The sequence below is a fragment of the Candoia aspera genome, chromosome 6 (genome assembly GCF_035149785.1).
Source record: "Candoia aspera isolate rCanAsp1 chromosome 6, rCanAsp1.hap2, whole genome shotgun sequence".
Lineage (NCBI taxonomy): Eukaryota > Metazoa > Chordata > Lepidosauria > Squamata > Boidae > Candoia > Candoia aspera.
In genome coordinates this window covers 12,015,459-12,043,307 of record NC_086158.1, presented here as the reverse complement: position 1 = coordinate 12,043,307, position 27,849 = coordinate 12,015,459, and the positions used below count along the sequence as shown (strand labels likewise).

The window sequence follows — 27,849 nt, the reverse complement described above, 5'->3', positions numbered from 1 at the left end:
TTTTGTGTGTCTGAATTTATCATCAGGATGGCTGTAAAGATGTTGTCTCTGTCGGTTTCTGCTCTATGAGGGTTGTCCGCAGAGAATGATCGAAAAGGTCAAGATGGTGAATATGACGCCCGTTTAGGTGTTCTGGGGGTGGTGCACATAAAAAAATGGGTGGAGCTTTGAACACAGCACTGCAGCTGCCATCTTGACTTTTTAAAAAAACCATTCCTTGCAGACTCCCCTATACTGTAAGCTTGTGCTGCATCTCTGATTGCCTGCACATGTATCTTGGGAAGCATGGGCAGCCTCTGTGTTGTCCACTCTGGGTCACATGACCAGGAAGTTGAAGGGAGAAGGGTTTGAATGGAGAAGTAGCCCAGCTGTCCCTCCCATAGGAATGCACGTGGGGGGGATATTTTTTCTGCACCCCACACCTGTTTAAAAAAAAAAAAACAACCTTAAAAATAAAAAAAAGAGAGACCATGCAACTAGCATCGTATCAAAATATATTTTATTCTGGACCTCTTTCAGATCTGATTCAAATTACACTTGTCAGAGCAATACAATGCAAAGGGAAACCTGCAACAGAAAAATGTGCCTGGAAAAGGATTAAGAAAGAGCTTTTTGGGGGTGGGGACAAAATCATTGTGACGTGGAACCAAAGTACATCATAAAAGGTGTAATTAACATGGGTCCAGGACAGTATAGAACATCTATATCGGTCTTCTTTAGACAATAAATCATGAAAACTGAACAATGAAGTCTTTCTGAACAAGTAAAAAAGCAGAGGAAAAAAAAACTGTCACATGGGCTGGTTTTACACTGGTACACGTTTGTAATTTAACTGGATATATAACCGAAGAAATGGGGTAGACATTTTTATCCAGTGCTATAGATGGAGGATCACGAAGTAGACCCCAAAGATTTGCAACTCTGGATCGAACCTTTTTACAACTACAATGTCAAAGTCAGGAGAGAAGGAGAAGGCGTGGGCAGGAGAAAGGAAAAAAAAAAAAATGAGATTGCTTTTGTGTTATAGGTCACGGACCTGTTCACCGCAGCCTGTCAAGAAACAAGATTGCAAAGCACACCAGAGAAGCCATAACTAAACAGAAGGTTTTCCTGAATTTATCCACAAATGGAAAAAGGGGGGAAAAAACAACAAGGAAAGCAGCAGCTCAGGTGGTGGTAAAATCATGCTTTTGTTTTATTGACCTCAACATTTGGAACCTAAATGGCTGGACAGCTCTTGCAGCATTGACATCTGTGGCTGTGGTTTTTCATGAGTTTGACAATTAGGCATCGGTCAGTATCTAGGGAAAGACCAGAAAAGCGATAGGTTTCCCTCCGAATAGTAGATTCAAAGCGCTTAATCTCAAAAACCTTTGCTGCTGCCCAAACCTAGAGCTGTCTTTAGGTGTCTTCTGCTCTCTCTGTTCAACTTCTACACATAAATCTTGACATGCGGAAAGCCAACGAAACACGTGTTTTAAAGGAGGCTATTTGAGAGAAGCAGGACTGCAGTTGGGCAACTGACACCAGATGGGGAAAGTCAGAATGCAGTATGGAATAAAGTCAAGAGGATGTGGGCTCGTCTATTACTGGTATGGGCTGGTCCTTTAGCCTGTCTGCACATCAATCCCTTCAGACATAACTATGAAGTTTTTGTCTGTGCCCATGTGCCACAATGCTGCCCCCTTTTGGGAAAATTCAGAATTAACTGTCTTCCCCTTACTGATTCCAGAAGTACCTTTCAAATCCATTCCAAAATCCCCAGGTTCCAGATGCCCTCGCCTAGCCAATGTTAATTTTTGCTCACTGCTTCTCATGCACACAGATCTCTGTGGTGTTTTTTAACATGGGAGCTTCTCCCACAACTAGAACTGGAGAAGGGCATCTAAATATCCAACGCTTTTCCCCTCCTTTGAAATTATGTGTTTCATGGAAAGGCTGTAGTTTAAGCATCTCTTTTTCTTAAGGAACCATACATGACCAATGACAGTTTTGCAAAGCTGCAGTTTTGCTGTTGTTCCAAAAAGCTATTGCCACAGCATAAAAATGCAGGACATGACCTAGGCGTTACATATATTTACTCCAGAACTTAGGAAATATAAAGCTGCTGAATGTTTCTTAAACACATTAGCATTGTAGAAAACCAGTAAAGAAAATTAAAATTGGTATAAACTTTTGGTCCTTTTCCATCACATTTAGCTTACCATAAAAATCAACAAGCAGTTTTCAGATTGTTTTTCCTGGATGCGAGGTACTTTAATTTCACCTTGCCTCCCAAACCACAGACTGATTTGAAACCAAGTTTTCAAAAAGAGGCTCAGAGCTAGAGGCCTCACTGTGAATTTAAAATATTTAATAGCCAATCAACAAAGTAATGCTTTCACAGGTAACAACAAGAAGCCTAAACTAGCCTTCTTTCAGCTGGTGGCCCCAAGATCTATTGGAGCTACAACTGCCAGTTCGCTGCAAACTCTAGGAATTGTATTCCCACTATAACCATAGGGTTACCTGGTTGGGGAAGCATGCCCTAAATAGTTTTAACCCAATGTACTAAGGAAAATAGAGACAGAAGTTGCATCATAGCCACATCCTAACGGTCAATGTCTTGTCAAAACATTTCGACAACAGTGGAGGTACGCTTCCACTTATTGTTTACATGTCACCCTTGCTGCCCATGAAAACACCTCAGCCGTCTGTCCCAAGACATAACAAGTGTCCCCCAATTTTTTTCCACTTAAAACTTATACAAAATGCCAAGCTACTTTAAAAACAATCCAACAAACTTCAACCACTGTAGTAGTTGATAAAAATGGCTTTAAAAACATTTTCTGGCTGTGTCATTCCTAGAATGAATGTTCATTTTACGCAGGCTGTTAACAGCCATGAAGCCTATTTCAACCCATGCTTTGGATTTTTCTTCATGGCGTGCCCAAGCATAAATCAGCTTCCTTAGTCTTGGCAAAATCCAAACTCTAGTCATGGGGATTGGGAATTCAGGGAGCTGTAGTTCAATGCATCCAAGGGCATCAGATTGCAGAAGCCAGATCTAGACCTTAACCAGTATCAGGGTGGAATCAAACCATGGGAAATTAATATTCCTAAAGCTGTATTTGCTCAAGTCATTTGAATGGAAGAACTCTTACAGGGGAGACTAGGTTCCATGAAGAGGGATCTGACTCTTCCCATCTTTACCAATGCTCCCTGCAACCAGACTTACTTCTGCTTTTAGAACCTGCATGGGCACACAAGTTAAAAACAGTGGTGGAAGAGTGAATGAAAGATTAAGCAACGGTTAATTAACACTGTGTGATATTTCTCACAAATGCCCTCCACATCTCTGCTAGCATGCAAAAACACACAAGGTGGAGAGACCTAATGTGTAGTTCTACCCTGGAATGAGGAACAACATCATTGGAGATTTTTCATTCTGTTCGCTCTGCCTTGGCTGTTCAAGTTGCTCTTTTTATTGTGCTAATCTCTTTTCTTTTCATACCACATTCTGAAAGTTTTGTCTCCTACTGAAAAGGAGAAGGAAGGCAGTTCAAAATTGGAGCAGCACTGTGGCACATTGATCAAAGGACAGCAGCCCCAAAATTGGAGAGTTCCAGGCCTGCAGTTCAATGCCTGTCAACACAAACGCCACAATACATCTGGCCCTTTTCCCAACCGCAACACCTGTTTTTAAAAGGTGTGCTGCTGTCTCCTCCCTTCACTTTTTCCTCCCCTTCAGTGACCCATGCTATGGGATGATACAGGACAGGGAAGCTGCAGGGTGGGGGGAAGAAAAGAAAGCTATGCAATACAAACAGATCTGATAAAAGGAAATCTCTGCAACACAGCCAAAGGCTACCATCCTGTTTCCTACAGAATACTCCTAACAGTGATGATTTCTGGTGGGATGAAACATAGAAAGCCTGGGGGGGGGGGGTTTACAGGTTGTGGAAATAAAGCTCCCTCTTGTCTGGCATGGGGCTTGGAGTTTGGAATGTGGCTTGTGGAACTCAAAAGCAAGACTGAGCATCTGGCCCACAAAAATAACAGTCTTCCTTAAATTGTGTTAAAAGCAAAATTATGTAAAAAGGAGAGGAAATCAGCCCAGGATTTGGTTGATAACACAGCTGTGATAATGCAGCTTCAATAAAGTCTACATGCTATATCATACTTAAATGGCTAGGATCAAACCAACCAACCAACCAAAAGAACGAGAGCTAAACAGTTGCAAAACCAGAAATATGAACGTTGCTGTGGAATCTTGCAGCTGTGTCAAAAGACTTCAAACACCATCTCGTTTTAATACACTTTTTCTGAAGTAAGCTGAAACATCAGTTCAAGAGCTTGTATGAAAAACGAACAGACTGTCCATATCAAAATACAAAAGTACTATCAAGAATCACCTCTGACTTTTTTTAAAAGATTTAAGTTCAGTGCAATTGACATTTGTGTTGCTAAAGGAAAAGAAAATGCTGTTTAAATATACTCAAAATAAAAATCCCAAAAAAAAACACATTTGTGTCTATTCCTGGGAGCACAGTTTAAAATTATTGCACAGATTTTTTTTACATATTTTAAACTTTTAAAAAATTATTTTAATAATGACAGAGGTCAGCCACAGTCCTGGACCTCTAGCGGTAAAAAGCAAGGTTTTTCAAGTGCCAGATACTCAACAGGTTAAGTTTCTTACATACTGTAATTCACAGGGAAATTTATTCTTAACCTCTTAAGCCTATTCCCAAACCCTATAAACAGTTAATACAGAGGTATCATTAGATGGAATGACTGTTCTTAGGGGTATAAATTTTCCTTTTCTTCTCTCACTATGCTGTGCATAACTTTATAATCCCCCATTAAGAGTAACCATGATAGTGTATTAAAAGTCAGCTAAAATGGCTGTGGTTGCCTTATCAAGCAGAACTCTACTTGCTTCAAAATCTAGCTTCTGGGCATGCACACAGAGGTAGCAGAAGTCAATGCTGAAAGAACGTACTTCATAAAAGAGGAGAAATGGGATGCACTTCTTTAATTTAGCACAAGCCACAATGGAATATGAAAGATTGAGCTAAGTCTTATAAAGAAAGTGGGGTTACTGCAGAAGCAGCAGTTCTTTCCTTGTAATCTAGCTCTTAAGCTGGGCCTTAAGTCAATTAAGCTTTGGTGTGCATTTCCCTGCCTGATGATGTAAAGAAAGGAAACACACATTGTAATGTCTAGAAACACATACACTCAAAAGAAACAAAAAACAAACCCTCATTGGAAGGAGGGAAAGGGGAATTCAATAATGGTGTAAAATTTACAAATAAAGAGGGGATCGATTTTCATCTTCAAAGGAGGCCCATGCTTTGTGTTTATATGCTATACTGCCTATTGAAAGAAGTAGCAAAAATGGAAAAGATTAGAAGTTTAGTATTTCTGCATTGTGTTGCTGTGACAATCTAAATGGCGATCTAAAATGGAGGCCCCTGCAAAGCAAATGAGTACAAAGCATTCCTTTAAGTAAAAATCAGGTGAAATCTTAAAAACCCTGAACATCTTTTTGTTTAAGAAGTTGGAAGCTGCATAGGACATGAAGCATCAACGGGAGTGGAACAGGTCTGCCTTTCTGCTGTACCTTCGCAAAAAGCATCCCACCGTTGCTACCACTTTTGATCAAACATGAGCAGATGGCTTGTTGGCCAGATACCCCTCTTGCCATGAAGAAAGGAAAAGCAAGACTTGGTATCAGAAACAAGACACTTTAAAGTAGTGATCATATTGTCTCCGTAAAAACAAATAGCAACTTACACTTAACCTAAATTTGAAGTGTGGTGTGGAGTGAAGAGAAAGGATACAAGAACACAGAAAAGGAAAAAGAAAAATGGTGAGATGGGAGCAACAGGGTAAAATTAGTGCAAGGCTGTTTTCTTGTACGGAAGTTCAATCACTTGGTATTTAAAGAAGCATAAAGCAAGAATTTTGCCAGGGATGTTCCTCCTTTCTTTCCACTTAGAGGAAAAGAGGAGCTGTTCACTGGGAACTTCGCCAGCACAGTGGATCTTAAGCACTGCTGCAATGCTGTTCAGTTCCCTGTTCAACATGTTTTGCCGGGGAGGGGAGAGTTTCTAGTGGATCAGTATCTGAAGACAGTAAACTTCTTGCCCTATTTCAGAAATCTTAGCAAGGAGGCCTCGGATGTATTTTTGTATGAAGGAAAAAAAAATTAAGTGCTGTCCCCAAAGGTCGAAATACTTTCAACTGGGAATTTGGTTATATGGAGTAAAAATGGGGAAAATTCGTACAGAGGTGGCAGCAGAAACATTTGACCAAACTGAGCGTGACACAAGCCCTTTATGTCTTGCCACCAGCTTGTTCCTTTTCACATCACTACCCAAATGGACGATGATCATGCTTTTGAAGAAAGAGAGGATCCAGTTTTTCAAGTTTTGTTATCTTTTGCTTAAACTTGGAATGTACAGACCATAGGAGATGGGACTACCTGAGCCTATCTCCCATCAAGATCTACCACTCCCTCCCCCAGGATCTGGGTACAGAAGGGCCCACTCCCCACACCATCAGGCTCACAAATCCAGTGACGTATTCCCTACTGTGGGCATCATATTCCAAATATCTCAGTCTTAGTTTTTGTGCCCTCTTACATTTTGTACCCTCTTAGGCTTGGGAGAAATGTCTCAAGTCAGGGACTGCTGCTTTTTGGAACGGTCATCACTAATAAGAATCCAAGGTGCAGCGTCCAAGCCCGTAACTACTGGATCTGATGAAAAGATAAAGGAATGTAGATCCTCCTTTGTCAGGATGTGTTTTGTTTTCCCTCTCCTTATCTAAACTGGGAGCAGATACACATAACACTTGCCAGATGTCTATACAGTTAAACAATAATGAGGAATTCTGAAGAACTGCTGAAAAGGATTCCCCTCCCTCCAATTCTTGGTGAAAAGATCTACCATCACCTAGAAGGAATTTCATATCCTCGCTTTGAGCATCAGTAAAACTTAAGAGCATGGTGGGAAGAAGCAATGAACCAATCACTGTTGCAGGGCTATGCAAGTCTGTTTTCCCTGTACATGAAAACTGCTCATTACCTATCTGGGGGCAGGATCAAAAGGAAGGAAAAAAAAATCTTTCAAAGTTTCAAGAAGGGTGAAAATAAAAGAAAGAGGAGAAAGAAGAAAGTGGGAAAAAAAAGTCATACATTGCTTTCCTCAATTTGATACTCTCAAAGGGCTGCTTGTATAATTCGGTTCTCTTTCTCTCTTGTCCTGGTTTTTTTTTTTTTTTTAAATTTCCTCCCACTTCCAAATTTTGGGGGGTCTGCAGCAAATTCCAGCACTTGGTGAACAGGCTTCACAAGCTGTGACATCACTCTGTCATCTTCTTCAGGGTATAATCGTTTGCTTTTTTTAAAAAAAAATGTACAGTACATGTATTTAATTATTTCGGGTTTGGCTGTAGTGGACTGGCCATGGTTCAGTTGGGACAAGAGCAGTACGTGGGTCATGGGGACAGTCATTTTGGCTATGTACACATTCATAGTCGGTCCATGGCTTCCAACTAGTAGCGCTATTTCCGTAGATCTAGTACACAAACCTGCAAAGAGGTAGGAAGAAAAAAAGGGGGGGGGACGAGTTTCAGAAATTTATTCGATTTGGACACCAACCAACTCCCAGAAGACTCTGGGCATCTTACAATAGAGAAAATGTGTACTATTTGTATTATGTGCATTACAGTGTGTACAGCAAACTTGATCACAGGCCAAAAAAACAAGCAAACGAACAAAATAAAAAAAGTGTTCTGATAAATATAGGAGAGGATCGGCAGTTCCTAGCCATTTCAGTCACCATTGTCACGTCTTTGTTGAATGAACAGATTTCCCATGACTAAGAAAAATGCAGCCACAGTTGTGCATCATCATCAACATACTCTGGTTGTTGACTAAAGTGCATTCCAGACACTAGCAAACACAGCTGTTGGATACCAACAGCTTTCTGGCTAAAATAAGAAACTTGATGGATCTATCAACATACTCAACATATCATATCATATCAACATACTTATACCATGCAGTACAAATGTGGTCGGATATGGATAAGGACACAAACATACTCTAGCCCTGGGGTTCAACAAGTAAGGCCTAAGGTCCATAAGCAATCCATCACCATCAAATGGACTGGTAATAAACATTTGGTAAATAAATAAAATTGATGATCATAGGGATTTTTGCAGCCCAGATGTTCGAACCCAGCCCCTGACCCAGACCAGGACTAGGAAGACAACTTGTTCAGCAAGATTTGTCATACTGGGTGACAAAGCTAAAGGTTTCTGCTTGGGGCAGCCCTAGAAAATACTTTTCAAAGAAGAGAGCATTTTTGAAGACATTTTGTAAAGATATCTGTAAACCGCCCAGAGTCATCGTATACAAGTTGGGTGGTCGAGAAATTCAATCAATCAATCTTGTTCTAATGCTCTAAACAACATCAGGACCCTCTGGCTGCGTAAAATGGTGTGACACAAATTTTAAAATAAAAAGTATAGCTTGGCAATGTCTAATTAAGTGCTTTGTGAACAAAATATAACAGGTTTTACATTACTCACTCATTCAAGGGACTAAGGAGTGGAAAAATCCTGACTTCTATCCTTCTGATATAAACTACTGCTGCTCTGATGCTTTTGAACTGACCTTTAAACTGAATGTATTATTATTGCAGTAGTTTTAATGTTTATAACATGGACATTTTAACTGTATTATTTTGTTGTACACTGAGAGTTTAATACAGATTGCAGACAAATAGAAATTTAATAGAAGTGACAAATGAATGGATTTTGCTCACTGATTATTAGCTATTTACTCTTTCATTCACACCATGGCTTTCCCATTCAATTTAACTTCCATGATTGTTGGCATTTTAATTAAAAGCTGAAGTTTGCACTTGAACTAAAACATATTATATCTTTGTTCTGTTAACAGTTCAACTGACAATGTATGTAATTTGAAGCTAACACCACATGCACACATACAGGTAGTCCTCAGTTAATGATGGTAACTGGGACCGGAATTTCTGTCACTAAGTGCTGCGGTTGTAAAGCACAACATCATGTGACCACATCATTTAGCAACAGAATTCCAGCAGCTGTCATTAAGTGAATCCTGAGACATTGTTAAGTGCAATGTCAGGTAGTTGTCATCTATGACCTCCTGCCGGCTTCCCCAGTGACTTTTGTTGGAAGGTGGCAGTGAAGATTGCAAATGGTGATCACGTGACTGCAGGACGCTGCAACACTGTAATTATGAGCTGGTCACTGAAGTCACGATCACATGACCGCAGAGACACTGTGATGTCCGTAACTTTGAGGACTGGTCCTAGGTACCACTTGTTTACTTATCAATTTTTTTCTTGGGCACTTAAATTCACCCAATTCATCTCAATTCACTCTTTCATGTATCATTAAAATTTCTCTACAAAACTCCAAATGCTCCTTCTACTATTCCCTTACTTTAGTTTCTACCCCAAACCATTCCATCAATTTTCTTTTGAATTTCATTTGCTCTGCTGGAGGTGCCTTGCTTAGTTGTTTTTACCCTCTTCCAAAATGTTTTATTTCCATCAAAATCACTCAGCATTTTCTCGATTTAAATCTTGTGTTCTTTGCTCTCTTTGACTTTCCAGCTGTGTACCTGTATTTTTCCCCTCTATGCACATTAAACAGTATCTACCTCTCATCATGTTTTGTAGTAATCATTTTTTCATATGCATTTTTTCTCATCTACGGCCTCTTTTATTTCATCATTTTACCAATAATCCTTTTTCAAACATCCCTAGTGTAACTCCCAACACTCTTTTGGAGCAATGTGTATTTTTTTTCACTCCCAATTTGGTTCCAATGTCATCTATTTTATACAGGATTCATCTTTCCTTTTCCTGCAGTCATTCTGTTTTAATTTCTTTTGCTTGTTTTCTCCCATGATTTTTCCCCAAGATCCATTCTTGATACTACCAAAAAAAAATCTCTTCACTCATTTTATGAGATTTATCACTAACTGCATGCTTCACTAATTGTCTCAATCTTTCATCATACACAATCAAATCAAGTATGCTTTTAGATGTTTATTAATTCATTTGTCATTTGTACTTATAAATATATTTATTCTTAAATAACATATTAGACACTCAGTGTGTGTGTGTATAAAATATAATATATAAATACACTATATGTTAGACACACACTTTCGTCACCTGTGGTCACGTGATTACCATTTGCAACCTTCAGTGCTGGCTTCTGACAAGCAAAGTCAACAGGGGAGCCAGCAGGAGGTCGCAAATGGTTATCACATGACATTGAGCCTAAGGAGCACGTGGGATTCACCTAACAACCACAACTGGAACTGCCGGAGTAAGTTGGCACAGTCACTTTACAACCGTGTTGCTTAGTTACCATTGTTAACCAAGGACTACCTGTAATTCCTATTTTCCTACATACGTACGTACGTACGTACGTACATACATATTCCCAATAGTGTAGGTGATACCAATTCCTATTTTCTAATATACATTTTAGCCCTTCCATTCAGTTCCTTGCATGTATTCATCAACTACAGTCCATGAGATCAGACTACTTACATTCAGATATATTACATCTTTTCCCTTTTCTCTTAGTTTCACAAATACACAACACAGCTATTTTTCTCTTTCCTTTCATTCATTAATTCAAGCTCTTTACATTTATTCCTCTTACATGCCAAGTCATAATCATCCATATTACATTGATTAGTTTTGGAACCCTTTGGCCAGGATGCCATGAACCTGATGAGGCACAGTGAGTAATTACTCAGGAGTGTACCTTTTCAGTGGTAGATCCCCAACTTTGTAATGCCCTCACCAGTGAAGTATGCCTACTGCCATATTTATTGTCTTTTCAGCATAAGACAACATCTTTTTCTTGCCTTTTAATGATGGGTTACAGCTGAGTTTTCAGAGGAATGGTTGTTTCTTTTGGATGTATTTAATGACTGGAATTTTTAAGCCCTAGTATTAGTTCCTTTGAGAAACATCCTGAAGGTACGACAGTGGATTTTTCTTGAGTGAGGGATTTCATGAGAAGTTCCTTCAACATTTATCACCTCCTCAAAATTTATTACCACTTCACTGGGTTCATTTAAACATAACCTTGCTTTTGGGAATGTTTAAACATGTCCTGCATTACTTTTCCCAGGCAACTTGCAAAGTACTGATGCTGTTGTTTTTAACCTTGCCTTTACTTCCAGTAACTACGTAATATTTCAACAGAAAACAATCTGGTTGCCTTTAAAAGTTATTAAAAGGTTGATACTGATAGAGACCCTAGGTTACAAATGCTGATGAATGAGCATTCCTCATAATATTATAGTTATCAAGAACAAACTCTTGGGTTCTTCTCATGATTACTGGCTTGATTGCTTAATATTTTATTTTTATTTTAAAGAGTACTAAATAAATTGCAGGAGAAAAATTCTACACACTACCCTTTAGAGGAGTGAAGCTGGACCCAAGCATAACCAGCACATTTGGGCCCCTTGGGACTGGAATTTGGCAAAAGGATCAAGTATAATATCTCATTTTGCTTTACTTACTGAACCATCTGAAGCACTCGCTCCAACTTTGTCTCCTGCTGCATTCCAGCAAACCTCAAAAATGCCTCCTGTTCCCCGATAACTATGCACCAGAGCACCCGTCTAAAAAAAACAAAAAAGAGGCTGGGATATAACTTAATGCCATTACAGAAATAAAGTAATAAAGTACAGTATTATTGTATTATATTGCAATGACAAACCACCCCGCTACAGTCTGCCAAGAAAACGTCGCGAAAGCGGCATTTCCCCCCCACCTCCCCAGACATGACTTGGTGCTTGCACAGGGGACCTTTCACGTGTTTTTTTTTTCATTATTATAAGCATTAACTAATTATTTTTCCTGGCAAGTACGTATTCAGAACAACACAAACAACAATAATTAATTGGCCCCACTGTTCTTTCTGCAGCATGCATCAGTAAAATACAGCGCTGGATAAACCTGTTAGGTGGCCTAACAATCTGGACCCAGAGCAAGAAAAGTGCTTGTTGTATTTGTCAACAGCCCCTTAAAGAAGCTGAGTCTTTTCCTGGGTTCACTCACATTACTTTCCTGAATGCCCAGAAAATGGCACAGCTTCTTTTAGAGACACTGAAAGGTACAGCAAGCATTCCTAAGCCAGCTCTGAAATACTTTTGTTACTTGGGAACTGAGTAGATGCCCATCAGCAGGAGAAAGTACAGAATGCTTCTCACATTATTTACAGATGGATTTTTTTGGTGGGAGGTAGGAGAGACCAAACTCACAGTAATCAACTTTAAATATTTGGAATGTAAGAGAAAGACAGGGACTGTCTTTATTGCCTAATCTGTAAAATGATCTGTACTGCCTCTAACATGAGATATAAAATGTTTTGATTCAATAATAAGGAATAACAATGTCATCCTTTTGTCTTTCCGACCAAAATTGCCCTTTTAATACAGTTGATGATCTGATTAAGGCCACAAGAAACCTTTAACAGGTAAGAAAAAATAAACAGATAAAATCACAAGTGCTCCAGGAGACATACCTGTGTATTCCAGATGTGTACACATTTGTCGAAAGATCCACTGGCCAGGTATCTACCATCAGGACTGAAAGCTACACTGTACACAGGTTCTTGATGTTTCGTCAAGGTGTGGATGCAAATCCCTCGGTCTACATCCCACAACCTGACCGTAGAATCAAAGGATGCACTGCAAAAGGCAAGAGGAAAACAGTAATTACTATTTTTTAACTGTAATTTATTCATAAAGTTGACATCCCAACGCAATCATAAAAAGACTCTCAACTTCAAAATGTAACATTTTCTCTCTCAGTGCTCACTATGCAAAACTGGCTGTTACTCTCCATGTCTTAGAATTTCTGAGATATGGAAAAAATGTGGAATGTTGTTCATGATCAGGATGGAAATTCTGCCCATCTTATGTACCTATGTGATTGTCCCCTCAAGAAGCTTTTTTTAGAAGAGAGATGGCAGGCAAACCAAGCTGGTTGAGATATGAAGATGTGCTGAACTTTGAAGAAGGGATACCTAAACTTAAAACAAGGGAACAACTAGAATTGGAAGGTCATATTTGTCACTGGTTTAATTTCACACAACTATCAGAATGGTTTAATTGGCATAAGGAAGTATGTAATTTTGCTAATGAAAAAACACAATGTGAAATGGAACTTTGTACAAACAATGAGCATCTTATTAAGAAAATGTATAAAATGTTGTTGCAATTGAATTTAGAAGATGAGTATGTTAAAGATTGTATGATTAAATGGGCCAAGAGTTTTGGGTATAATATTATGCTTGAACAATGGGATAGTATGTGGAACAAAGGTATGAAATTTACTCTGAATTATAATTTGAAAGAGAATTTTTATAAAATGATGTACCGTTGGTAATTAACTCCTGATAAGATGTCCAAAATGTATAATGGGGTATCAAATGTTTGTTGGGAATGTTTAGAGGGCGAAGGAACTTTTTATCATTTATGGTGGACTTGTAGAAAAGCTAAGAAATTCTGGAATCAAATATGTATTATTACTCAAAAGATTCTCAAAACGGACTTAAAATTGAAACAGGAGCTGTTTCTCTTGGGTTTGATGGACCAACAGTTTGAGAAGCAACATGGAACTCTACTCTTATATATGATAACAGCAGCAAAACTCTTATATACTCGAAGATGGAAGGATGCACAAATTCCCTCAATAGAGGATTGGATGATTAAGTTAATGGAACTGGCGCAAATGGCTGAACTAACAGCACTGATAAGAGAAGATACTGTAACCGGATTTGTTTCTATTTGGAAGCTGCTTTTGGTCTATTTGCTTGTAACAGAAGAAAATGAAATTCTGATTTTGAGTTTTGATGATTAAATGGTTTGATTTTAGAGGAAATAATGTTACTAAATGCTTAATTAATAGCAAGAGATTCTTTTATGTGCTTTTATATCTGTGTTGGAGAAGGTCGGAAGTCATCTGTCTTTTATGTCCTTCTGTCTATTCTTGCAGTGTTTTAGTTTTTCTTATTTTTTTTCAGACTTGTATTCTATCTGTTCCATATTCTGTATTTTGTGTTTTAATTATATCTTGAAAAATCAATAAAGCTTTATGAAATTCTGCCCATCTTGAATAAGAAAAGCCATTACACCAGGTCATTTCATATCAAGCAGCCACAACTTAGGTAACATTAAGCAAGGAAAGTAAATGTGAACTTGGTCATTTAAAAGGTCAGCAAACAACTGTGTAAGCAAAAGGGCCTTGTTGTGACTCAAATACATGGTGCTAAATCCTAATGCTATGTAATATCTATGATTGCTTAGGTTAGCTAGATGATGATTAGGTATTAGAACCATCATTCAAAGCATGCCAATGCAAGGTGCCTCCTCATTGTCTAGTTTACATTCTGGAGAGAGAGGGGAATTTAGGAGATGTGGGTGGAACTCAAAGTCCCAAACCTAGGAAAACGATCATCTGTCAGTGTGGCAGGTTTGTGAATATATGTTTAGTAGCAGGATAAGCAAGGGTTGGCAACCCATGTAAAATGTAAGTTACTAGACACCTCTTCAGGTGTGACTTTAAAAGAATACGTTAACCAATTTAATCTGATCTGTAATATTAAGAGAACCCACTTATAACTGATTTTAAACTATTTAATAAATGTTAATTTGATTCCTTCTATAAATGTTTAAAAAGGGACTATGTTTTACCAATCAAAGCAAACTATGTTTTATTTTCCCCATGTTCCATCTATTCATGTTACCTCATATGTTAAAAAAACAAAGGAAGAAAAAAAAAGGATTTCCAAATCAGAAAAGGGATTGATGGTGGTTGCAAAACAAGCATGTTCTTGAGAGGTAACCTGTGTTAATAGGATTACACTTCAAAATTCTGAAGGAAGGAAAAAGAAAAATAAGCAGAGGAACCCTACAACAGTAAGAGTACTGTTTCTGAATATCTTCCAAATTTTCATGGAAAAATCCTGAAACACAGGTCTGGAACCATTTCTATATTCAGAGAAGGCAGAATAGTGTGTAGTCTCCTATCGTTCTGTCCTTGATAGAACAGTTTCTAGGACTAGCTCAGAAAAATAAGCAAGCAAAATTACTGGCTTCATTTTTTTTCTCCTACACAGGGAAACCTCACGTTGTATTACCTTGCTAACATAAGATTGGCATTTGGATTGTTTGTTCCTGGCCCTGTAGGACTCCATTTGATAGTATAAATTTCTTTGTTGTGGGCTTGCAGGTCATGAACACAGCTATCTTGCTTCATACTCCAGATCTAATAGAAAAGTGAATAAAGAAAGCAACAATCAGCTGCATTTAATTTTAGGTAAAGATGTTCTCATAAATCCTACAGTGATTTAAAGCAAGAAGAGTAAAAAACAAAACAAAAGGATAAACAAAGCCAGGATTTTAATTCTTTTTTTAAAGAAAGAGAGACCCATTTTATATCTTGGATATGAGATAGCAATACTCAAAAATGAAGTTATGTTTTTAAAGCATAGGTTTCTATTGGATTCACATTGTTGAAATATCAACTTATTGTAGCTTGATGTCAGAAGAAGTAGAATCAAGGCTTTTTTATAACTGTTTACAAAAGAGTGCACACAATTTCTCTGGGAAAGGATGCAGACTGATAAAAAGATGTCAAATTCCATCCCCCAATCCAAGCAAGCTGATCTGACTTCCATACTGGTAAAGGAAAAACTACTTCCTCAGGCCCAGGGTGGAAGCTGAGTGTTCATCCTCTCTCATACTTTGCACAAATCCTCCTCCTCCTCTTCTTCTTCTTCATCCCCCACCACCATTATTATCCTACTTTTTACTCATAAATGGGCACCCTCTTACGACTAAGAAAGCAATCAAGTCCTTTTGCATGCTATTAACTTTTGGAAATTTAGCAACATAAGTCACACAGCAATGTAGCTGTAGGGCTCAGGCAGATGAAGGCAACAGTGATTTCCACAGTGCAATCACATATGTATGGAAATAAATGTTAGAACAACAACTGCAGGTGGAGGGAAGCTGCTTTCCCAATGATTTCTCAACAGGAGTCTGAAATCGCCCAGCGCGGCAATGGACTTTTACCTTTAGAGTCATGTCATCGGAACAAGAAGCCAGAAGATTACCAGTGGGATCCCATTTGATTGCATTTACTTCATTCTGAAAATGAGCAGCAAGAGGGATATTGGCATCTCGGTTTTCTTTATAAAAGAAACAGCAAATTAAAGGAAGAAGAATGGTTTCCCACCTCAGCGAAAAACAAGAAGGGGACAGTGTAGAAAACATAGTGAAAAATGTCTGGCTAGAAGTAATCCAGGGGCAGAGAGCATACATAGGAGAATCCATTGAGCCTGTCTGTTGGATCTTTACAGTGGATTAAATTTATAAGGGGCCAATATCACAAAACATACTTATTAAAAAGTAATTTAGTAGGAAAAGTACTTAGTACTGGGGACCTCCTCCTTGATCCACTTTCTACCACTGACCAAGAACATCCTCTAAATAATATCACAGCACCACAACTTCCACAGCAACAGCATATAGACTTCACAAAGGTGTATAAATTGCAGAAGTTGAATCATGTATTACAACTTTTGCTTTCCCTGAAGACTAGCTGAATTCATGCTCCAAACATGAGTCATGTCCGATGTCTACGAAGAGCTGACACTTTTTTACTGGGAATTGTGACTTTTGACATATTCAACCTAATATAGCATACATACAGGGAAGAAAACACTCCTGTTTCAACATCTGGAACATTTGTTGTCATTTGATGTCCTACAAACGAGTTGGGGTTGAATTTTTGAGAATCTGAAGATTGTGAAATATGGGAATTGCAGCCCAACATATTTGGAGGGTGCATGGCGGGTTGGGACAGACTGGTCTGAATAGTGTCTCTTAATTTTCTTCCACGCATGCAACTAGCACTAAGTGGATAACAGCTAAAGAAAAATTACTTACTGTGTGGCCCTGGAAGGTTTTGATGGGTTTATCTTGACCTAACTTACAGACATGAATACACATATCTGTACTACAGGAGGCAAATGTGTTGTTGCTCTGCCAGTCAACATCTAACGCTGGTGCTATTGACAAAAAAGAAAGAAAAAAGTCAGAAGAAATAAAACTTCTTTGCAATCATCAGCAAAAGGAAATGATGAGATGATTGGCCAGTTTAGAGTGAAACAGAATTTGGAATGCAAAGTATAATGCAAGGTTCATTCTGGAAAGGTTTAAAGAGAGACTTTTTATACTTGAAGAGAAGCTGTTAATACTACAACTGATCAGAATCTGTATTTATCTATTTGTCAGATTTATATCCTACCGTTCCTCCAAGATCTCAAGGCAAGTTACATGGGAAGCTGCTATACTACAATCCTCTTACAAAATTGTAACCTGAGAACAGATGAAGCTGGATTGTGATATAACCAAGGGATATACCTACACCACACTATTCCCAACTTTACATATACAAGAAGAGTATCAGTGAAAACACCTATTTCTGAAGGTCTCCAGACATTTTTGGACTGACCTAGTGAAATATTTGCGGAAGGATTGGCTCTAACATGGAAAGGCTTTCACTCCAGCACTGAGGATTCATCACATGACTCAGCTAAGGTGGAATATGAGAGACATCCTTGGTGTGAATACTGGTATACCAAATGCATTATACAGTGCTGAAAGAATACAGGTAGTCCTCGAGTTACAACTGCAATTGGGACTGGGATTGCTGTCGCTAAGCAATACGATCATAAAGCACAAAGTCATGTGACTGCAACACTTAGTGACAGCAATCCAGGCATCCCAGGTTGCCATCATAACCACAAGATGCGCAAGTCATTAAGTGAGAAGCAGTGGGAGTCCCAGGTAAGGAGTGTGGGGATGTCACGGGGGTGGGGGGTGAAGGAGGCCCTGAGAGGCCCGGCACAGGCTGCATGCAAGTTAGGGGAGAGGGTATTGTGGAGCAGCACAAACCCAGGAAGGGCAGGGGGTTGGAGAACGTGGTGTGCGCAAGCGAGGAGGGGACGGAGGGCCTGGTCCGTGTGAGTGAAGGGGAAGGAGGGTGGGGTGCATGTGAGCAAAGAAAGGCCGGGGGTGGAAGGAGACATACCCAAGCAACTTGCAACCTTCCCTGCTGGCTTCCCCACTGACTTTGCTTGTGGGAAGCCAGCAGAGAAGGTCACGAATGGTGACTATGTGACCATGAGATGCTGCAGCCAGTTGTAAGACTGCAAGCTGATTGCCAAGCAACCAAATTTTGTTCACACGGCCAGTATGGGGGTGCTGCAACAGCCAGAACGTTGAGGACCAGTTGTAAGTCCTTTCATTCAGTGCTGCTGTAACTTTGAATGGTCGCTGAATGAATGGACATTAAGTGAGGACTACCTGTATAACCTAAATGGGAATATTATAAATCATTAGTTTAAGTAAAATCCTATGACAGGATCAAGAAAGCAGTCTACTATAATACGTTGCTGGCAGCAATGCAAACTAGAAGTTAAACTGACTCAAGAGAAAGCAAATTATACAAAAGTTTTCTTTTTCTGTCAAAAAGAAGAAATCGGAAACAAAATAGCAATTCTGTTTTTAAAAAAGTTGTAATTCTCTCACAGCTGAACTAACTGGAATACCAATCAATAGTGGTGTTGATAATGCATGCTGACCATAAACACACAGACACACCCCACACTACAAAAAAAAAAGTTAAAATCCATTATTAACTAAGTGACAAAACACTGGCTTATGAACTGTTCCTTCTTTTATCTGAAGAGAAAATACATACCAGAATGGAAAGGAAACTGCTGTTTGGCTTCTCCAGTATGTGCATCCCAAATAATTGTGGTCTGAATTCAAAAATGGAACAAAAACCATAAAATGGCTTTATAATTTTGAATATGTTGAATCTATCAGATCAACTGAAACATCATTATTTAAGACCATATTTTTAAAGCACAGATTCCCTTTTAAAAGCTAACTAGTAGAAGGGTATAAATTGCAGGTTTTCCTTATCAAAATGCTTCCTTTCACTGGCATACGTTACCTGTACTTTCTAGGTTTACAATTATTGCAAACGTAACTTTTCGAACTCAAAAAAAGTAATCTGGATCTATTGGGACTATATTCCTATACCTGCCCCACAATTTATCTGGAAAGAAGGGTAGCATCCACACATGCTCACTAGCTGCTAACAGGGAAGTGAAACAGCCAATTACCTGTGTTCTTTCTAAAGAACACTTCGTTTTGTGTGTTCCACACCCTAAACTATCTTCATAATTTCATCTTGCAGCAACGTATTTCAAATAAAACAATGTTGTCTTACCTTGTCCACACCTGCACTTAAAATGAAGTTCCCTTTCTTATTCCATTTTAATGCAAATATGGGACCTTTATGCTGTCCTAATGTGCTGGCGAGATTACCTGAAAATCAGAAGACCCACGTTATGTTTTGATTGATTTTAACAGAAAGTATTTAAAACAATTCTTCCTGAAGTATTTTATATCTGAAACAGGAAAAGAACTAGAAATGTTGCTCTCACCATCTTTAGTCCATATCCTTGCAAAACCATCATATGACCCCGTTGCTAGGAGCGTACCTTCACTCTGTGGGATAAAAAGTACAAATATTATTCTATCACTGCATGTTTTAAAAGCCTGTATCTTCAAACAGAGCATGCTTCCTCTGGTACAGGGATGCATAAGCTGTAAATTATACACATCCCCTCTCAAGGCTTTGATGTGCCCCCGGAACCACCTCTTTCTTTGGTACTGGGACAATAGCTCTATTCTTTTTCTTCCTCCCAAGAAAGAAAAGCCATTTGTTTGAAGAACTGCCACACCTAAGGAGTGGTGTGCAAAATGTTCCAACCTTGAAATATCCCATGACGACCTTGCTTAAAGCGTTCCTACCTTCTGATGGACATTTCTGACCTCTCATAAGATCAGAATAAAGTATCTGGGGGGCAGACCATTTCAACTCTGAATGGTTTTTTGCACCTCTAAACTTCTAAAGTGTATTTAACGAGTCCTATCTGGAATACCTTTAGAGAAAAAATGTTCTACAGCCTCTCTCGGGGATCAGCAGCTAGCCATTTTGACCAAGAAGCTTTTAAAGAATATTTCATTTCGCACTGATTTTCTTGTAGATCGATCATATCTTAATATCCTTCCTTTAGTGAACCTGCAATAGTTGCTCCCTACTCTTCTCTGTGAAATACTTGATGGTTGAGTTAGTTCATTTTGATTTGACTCTGGGGTGAGTTTTTTGCTGCACAAAGATTTAATTGGGGGTGAATGTGTTCCTTGCCTCTGCCAAGATTATCGGGAAACGCTGAAGATGGCTTTTGTTTCACCCATACAAATGCTGCTATTCCACTTGCTTCACCTTCTCTGGAGCCACACTCCAGGCACAATTGCTGTTTTATAACTCCGATACAGTATAGTACAAACCAATTTTCAAATACTGCTGAATTTTGAAAGCTTTCTGAAAAACAGGGGATTGTTGTCTAGATTAATGAGTTTGTACAGCTAATGTCCCTGGTACACCATACACTGACACTTCAGGAGAACACCTATTTTAACAGTTAGCATGGGCATGTGCTGCCACAGTAGGAATAAAAGATCACACTCTCAGGGAAAACTGGGACCAGCCGCCTCCAAAAATGCATGTGTTAGAAGCTGAAAATACTCCATTAATTTGAACATGGAAGTTTTTGCTCACATTCCAATCCAGAGATGTTACATCTTTGTTACTTGGTACGTCTTGCCCTCCTTCTCGTATACAGTGCCGAAGCACCAGCTGTGTAGATCCACTGGTACTGTTTTCACTAAGGTTCCATATTCTTGCTGTTGAATCTCCAGATCTGCAAAATGAACAGCATTTTTTTAAAAAAAAAATACAATTCTTTTCAGTCACCATAACCAAAGGGTTAAAAAAAAAAAGGAAAAGACATATGGAGTGCTCTTGAAAAGCATCAAGAAAAGGTGTACTACCACTGTTCAGTTACAACCATCCTCTACACAGAGATGGTTACATAATAGATATTCAAACTCCTTGGTGTTTATGCAGATAACCTGATTGTTCCTGTTCAACCAACCAAACCAGAACTGCATTCTCTAACCCTAACCCTAACCCTTTCATACTGTATAGCGCTTAGCCAAAGTGTCTATTTGCTACTAATCAGAATCAAAGTCCTTGTTTCTTACATTTCCAATTCAACAAGTTCACAGGTATGGAAATGAAGAAGTGCTCCTTAGGATTAAAACTGGAATAGAGAGGTTACATTTTGAGCTTCTTTAGGAAAACATACCCTGAGGCCAAAAGATCACTGACAGGGTTCCATGCGCAGATGAAAACCTCAGATTCATGACCCCGCAGCACCACTGCTTTGTTAGGAGGGATTTCAACATCGCCATCCACTTCCATCATATCTGTGTGATTATCTATCCAACAGAAACCATAAGGAAAGGGAGGTATGTTACCATTAGATTATTATTGTTGTTGTTATTGTTACTATTATTATTCATTCCTTTCTCATGCCCTACCTGTAGTTCAGGTGACACTCAGGACATCATCACTGTTATTATTTCACTCTTTCTACTCTAACAGATATGTTGTTAATGGGCTACCTGTATACATCTACTCGAATTTTTTTAGTAAGGTTCCATATCCTTTTTTTTTAATTAACTCAATACAAAAAACAAAGTAAGGTTCCATATCTTTGTCACTAATTCTGTCTATATTTTGGTCCTAAAGTAAGAGTGCCCTAATAAGAGTGCCCCAACTCCCATCAGCTCAAGCTCATGGGGCTAATAGAAAGGAATAATAGGAGACATAATCTCAAATATTTAGGAGGCTCCAGTCTGGAGAAGCTGCAGCAGGTTCATATCCTGTTCTTTAAGGAGGGAGATGGTGATTTAAATCCCCACTTGACCACAAAAATCAGAATAACCTTAGCTCAATAACTGTCCGATGGGATATTCTATTTTGGGAGGAGGCTAAGATGACAGGTGGATAAGAGGAACACAAAATGCTTTCACCACTGCCTCCTCTTTAAAAATGGATGAATTATGAATGGGAATGTAATTAGTAATAAAGGAAATAATGGAAGTGACTTAAAATAAAGCCAAAATAGTTTTGAAATTTACACAGGGTGTGCTTCTTTGTGCATGTGTGGTTCCCCCCCCCCCACCACCACTTCCATGATGAAAATTATGTAAGCTCAAAGAGGACAGTGTTGGGACCAGCACTAGATGGTAGTTTGGCTTTCTTGGCTCTATAAAACAGCTCACTGATGGCTTTATCATGTTCATCTAACTTCAGCTGAATTTTGCAACTACATGGCCAATCAGTGGCTAAGATTCAGTAATATATTTATTTGGCAAGAAAGGCATATTAAGCACCTATTTCTCAGTAAACAACGCAAGCTGATTTACCAAAAACAGTTTTATTCTGAGCTAGCATCAAAACCTTTCTGAGGTTTTTTTTTTAAAAAAATTAAAATTAAAATTAAAATGCTGAAAGCTTTGGATTGTATCAAGGGAATGGGAGTAGAAGTTGAAGATGATCACACAGTGCATTTTATATTAAATGAGGAACCATGCTAAGCACAGCCTTTGATCTCAGGCGAATTAATTTAAGAGGAGCCTTCTACTCACGGGTGGAACAGTACTCCTAAGAGGCAGAGGGCTGTGCGTGCTCACAAATGTATATATATATGTGCTTGTGTGTATGAAACAGACTGAATCAGCTATTCCAGCACAACTGGCATTGAATACAGATATATTCACATCTAGGAAGACAGAGAACCCCTATCATTTGCCTGTTTTGCCAGCAGGGGTGGCTCACACATCAGAATCTCCTTACATCGACAGTTTGCATTTCCAGCATAAGCAGGCAAGAGGGTGTTGTAAATGCAAACAAGGAAGACAATGGTGGCCTAAAAAAGAAGGTGCATTTCCATGAATTGGTATGTCGCAAAACCAATCCAAATAATAGCTATGTTGGGTGGATGTTTTTCCCCCGCCTTTGGCTTTACTTAGTTGCCTTCTCACTCATCTGACCGACCTGAAGGTTTAAACGTTTGAAAAGTCCGCACCACAGGCTGCATTTTATATTTATATTTATATTTATACACACACACACACATTTTTTTAAATTAAAAACATTTAAAAGTTTTGAGTGTTTTTTTATGTAGAAAGTGGAGTAACAGTATTTTTAAGTACACAAGCACATACCCAGGCTATCTACCAACCCATTTTCAATCTATTAACGGCAGCTCAGCTCACTTGCTATAGTGTGGGCTCCATTTTCTTCTCCATTTGCAGTATTTTCACCATTTTTTGTAGATCCTTGTTGATTTGTTGAAGCTGCTGCCGCTGCTGCGGCCGCCTGCTGCTGAGCAAGCTTGTCTCGGTACGCCTGCTGTCTTGTTTGCACCACATCGGGCATCACGGCATCTATCAGCGAGAGAGACTCTATCGGCCTACCATCAAACAAAGTACCATCCTAAAAATACAGGGGTAGAAGGTAAGAGACAAGTGGAAGAGGAGAAGGGGAAAAAAAAAACCTTCATTAGTGTTAGGTGAAATTTGCAACAGAAATTGGAAAACAGGACATAAATCCTGAATGTGCTGGGATGAATAAATTCTACAGAGTTCTGATTATTAACCCTGTTTACTGTAATAGTGAAAATCAGCCAAGCTAGGCATTACGCAACTGTAATTCTCGTACTAAGAAGTGGAGAGGTTATAGCCAGCTAATCGACAATCTAGTTGGTAGCTACCATATACTGAAATCAGGTCATTAGTCTGGTTGTTTACAATGACCAACAATGGCTGCTCATGGTTTTAGTCAGGAGCCTCACGCCTTCCATATGGGAAGCAGGTGTGTTACTCACGGAGTTTCACCCCAATACTTCTCAGATATTCCATGAAGCCATGTCGCCTGTAGTACCGCTCTACCACTGTTTGGCAAAACTGCTTTAAAAAATGAACTGTAATTAACAGTTGATGCTTGAGTTATTTCTATTTCTATTTTATTTTTGTTTATTCTGCAACTATCTCTTTATATGTGCCTGTTTTGCAAGGAATACAGGGCAGGATTTGGCTCTCTTTCAAATAAGCACTTTCTTCTGCTTTCTCCACTGGCTGAGTTGCTGCCTGACAAGAGGAGCTGAGCCTATAAAATAATTTACTTTAAACTGAAGCAGTTCCATAAAGGATCCGACGAGGCCTTTGGGGATCGGCAGCCAATAAGGGCATTGGAGTGTGAGAGGGTCGGACTCTGACGACTCAAGGTGCCCTCACAAGCATATGCTCTAGAATAATGGGTTCAGCTCAGTACTATTCCCAGACTGGCTGAAGCCTTAAAATTAACTTTCTCAATGCATCATGGCTTTCAAGCACTGGACTCTGGGGTAGGAAGGCCCAGAATGATTATTTCTGGATCCTGCCCTCACAGACCCAGTAATGAAAAACACAGATTCCCTCTGTACTGGATACAGATGCTGAAGTACAGAATGCGTGCACAGTTCATCCGTTTTTAAAAATGAGGCAGTGACGAAACTTCTGCTTGTTACTTCTTAGACACTCTGGAAAACTCAGTATGAATCAATAAGCTACAGCTGTTACCTCTAGGATGAAGGTTGGAAAAATAGCACCTGCAATACCACTAGATGGCATCTGTTGACTTTTTTTTAAAAAAGCAAATCTTTTAAAAAGCTGAGAATAATAATAATAATAATAATTCCATCTTACTGTCCAGAGGGCAATGAAGGCAACTAAGAAGAATAATTAAAAATCAGTTGAAATTAGATTAAAAATACTTCAAATCACTATGGACTAATTCAAAGTAAGAAGACCTACTTCAAGAGAAGGGCCTTGTTGACTTAGCAGAAAGAATGGAGGCTGAGCAAAAAGACAGAGGGAGAATGTTCTGTAGTGTGGGAGTAATGAAGGACAAAACTTGGGTGCTTAAGAGAGCTCTCTGACCAATCACAATGTCTGGACAAGTCACATTAACAAAGCCCAACTGCTGAGCGCTTTAAGACTTTAACAACAACAACAACTTATTAAATTTATACGCCACCTGAATCCCAGAGACTCTGGGTGGTTTACAAACTGTTTAAAATATTAGAAGAAGGAAAACAAAAAGAGACAAAAAGAAAGGTAAAGATAGGAGGATGATAAAACTGGATGGGAACAAAGAAAACAACCCCCAGAGTCTAAAGGGGGCTTCAGTCACCCTCGCCAAAGGTCTGGGTGAAGACCCAGGTCTTCAAAGCCCTTTGAAATACCAGCACCGTGGGGGGCAAATCATGGAGGGGAACATCATTTCAGAGGACAGGCACTGCTACAGAGAAGGCATGCTTCTGGGGTCCTGAAAGATGACATTTGAAGACCGACTAGCAATCAGTGTTTCAATGTGCATGTAAAATGTTCCACATATGGTACTAGCTAGTTGCACATGTCTTTTACCAAATTATGAATCTCATGAAGCAGCCAAATCTTGCAGTAACTTCGTGTTTTCACAGTAAAAGTGGGGATTTTAACATTTCTTCTTCTGACTATTATTACTTTTTTAGTGCCCACAATGTTGCATAAAGTCATCCAGTGGTACAAGGTTGATGATCATTGCTCTAGGAGCTGTCTAATGCCTCAGTAATGAACCACATCTAATTCACTCAGGCTTCTTAGCTAGAAAACACAATTCCAACAATAGATACACAGCCCAGTGGGTGGCTTCCAGGAAACCAAGGCCTAAAAGCAAAAATAAATATGCAGTCCGCTGGAACTAAGCATGTTGATAAAGAATATATATTTGCTTTTATAATTGCTATGGGGGGAAAATAACTCCATTCTTAAGTTAAAGGTGATTTCGTGAAAGAATTTTCAATGTCCTTTGGTTAATTTTTAGAGGCCCAGGGAACTCCCTTTGATGGGAGTTCTCCCTAATTTAACCTCATTACTTACTCTGACCTGTCTCCCACACAGCACGGATTCCCCACCCCCCCACCCCCTTTCCTGCAACAATGAAAGCTGTGAAGAATTTCTCAAAGGAGAAAGTAGACAAATATTCAAAGGTGATGGAAATAATTTGTGTTGCCGCTCAACCTCAACTGAGGAATCAAAAAGGCTTCTTATGTGAAACACAGACAGCATAACAAACCATGCAGCATTAAGGAACTTGAGAAAGACTTCACTGGGGACCCAATGCAGCAACTTCAAGGTTTCAAGTTGAGATTCTCACATCATATGACAAGAAATGGGAATCTGACTCAGCATTAATCATTGGGTTTAAAAAAATGATTCCGTGTTTGATGGTAGAAGTCAAAGAGAAGGACAATTACATCAAGTTATCTTTTATCAATTCCTCAAGCCTCCCAAGATTGTGATGCTGAAAAAGTTGGTTTTGGCTGGAAATCAAGTATGAAAGAGGTGGTAGTCTTTAACTTAGTGCAGTATTTTAAACCCAAAAATATCCAAGGAAGCTAATGAATCTTACCAAAACCACGATGATGTCACAGTCCTGTCTCTGTGGATCTTGGATGTAATAACATTAATAATAGTATTAGAAGTACTACTACTAATAGTAGTAGTAATAATAATAATGGCAGGGTGCCCCCAGTTGTTGTTGTTGTTTTAATTGCTGGGTAAAAAAATAAAGGTCATATTTCCTCTTTGCATGAGACACACAATTAAACTGTACTTCATCTCCGTAAGTACTGAAAAATCTTTGAATTTCTAGAGCCCTTAATATTTGATAAATATACAGCCAACACTACAAGCAGGGAATACTACATTTGGTAAGTGCAGGCCTGTGCACAAACACTGTAAGCCAAAACATTGCAATGAATAACTGCCCTGATCTGAACCCAAGTATACGTTTGAAATGCTTCAATCTTATTCACAAGAAAGCGTTAAGGAAGACACAAAGAAGAGGGTATCTAACATGACAGGAGTAGTCCACATATGAGGCAGAAAAAGGAAAGTCGGGGAGGAGGTGGAGTGGGGAAAGACAGGTAGTCCAGGATATTGCAAGAAAAACATTCAAATGCTCCTGTAGATGAGCAAATGCCTTACCTCATTAATACTGACTTCTGCCTCTACATACTGCAGGCCTTTTTGAATTATTGAAATCAAAGCAGCTGGGGGCACCAGAGCACCATTGATGTTGGACTGGCTGATATGGCTCTCGATACCAAAGGTAAATGCTGAATGAGAAAACCCTAAAGGCAAGGGAGAAATTACAAAGATGTTTTCATTTATAGAAAGAGCATGTTGTCAAGCCATGAGCACCACTGCTTCCCCTGTAGATCCACACAGAATAAGACTTAAGTGCTCTACAAGTCCATCACTGTATCTTATTCTATCCATAAAGTGTTCTGCCAGCTACTCTGCTCAGTTTCTGGATTAGCAATAGGAGAGGGATACATTGGGTGCCATTTTAAGAAATACATTCAAGAAGTTCAGTGAATTCAGACTGAATTTAAAATCTTTCTATCTCCTTTTCCAATTCGTTTCGGAGAGAAACTAACACTGTACTTCTGACAATCCAAAAACAGAATTCGCCCCAATAACCTCTTCAATAACTCCATGGCATTACCATTAAAACATTCAATCTGAGTAAGGGATGGCGAAGGAATCATGACTGCTCACGCCTCCTTCCTAATCATGTTTCCCAAACACAGCTTTTGCTGTCTTTCTCTAGAAACCCCAAGTTAAATCAATCTCCAGTTAAGAGTTACCTTGACTTGGTATTATATTTCTGTATTAATTCT

The 27,849-nt window shown here is 39.0% G+C and overlaps 1 protein-coding gene across 2 annotated transcripts in view; it reads right to left on the bottom strand.

Annotated features, from left to right (window-relative positions):
• Positions 1-482: 482 nt before the first annotated feature.
• Positions 483-27,849, bottom strand: part of TBL1XR1 (TBL1X/Y related 1) — a 206,060-nt gene continuing 178,693 nt past the window's right edge. For both annotated transcript variants that reach the window (XM_063306430.1, XM_063306432.1), the window contains exons 4-16: positions 27,152-27,297; positions 23,357-23,576; positions 21,379-21,511; positions 20,790-20,931; positions 19,609-19,672; positions 19,392-19,489; positions 18,855-18,915; positions 17,036-17,157; positions 16,160-16,234; positions 15,223-15,350; positions 12,604-12,769; positions 11,597-11,698; positions 483-7,578 (exon numbers count right to left, since the gene is read on the bottom strand). In XM_063306430.1, coding sequence (XP_063162500.1) covers positions 7,552-7,578; positions 11,597-11,698; positions 12,604-12,769; positions 15,223-15,350; positions 16,160-16,234; positions 17,036-17,157; positions 18,855-18,915; positions 19,392-19,489; positions 19,609-19,672; positions 20,790-20,931; positions 21,379-21,511; positions 23,357-23,576; positions 27,152-27,297 — 1,484 coding nt within the window. In that variant the 3' untranslated portion in view covers positions 483-7,551. The remainder of the gene's footprint in view (positions 7,579-11,596; positions 11,699-12,603; positions 12,770-15,222; positions 15,351-16,159; positions 16,235-17,035; positions 17,158-18,854; positions 18,916-19,391; positions 19,490-19,608; positions 19,673-20,789; positions 20,932-21,378; positions 21,512-23,356; positions 23,577-27,151; positions 27,298-27,849) is intronic.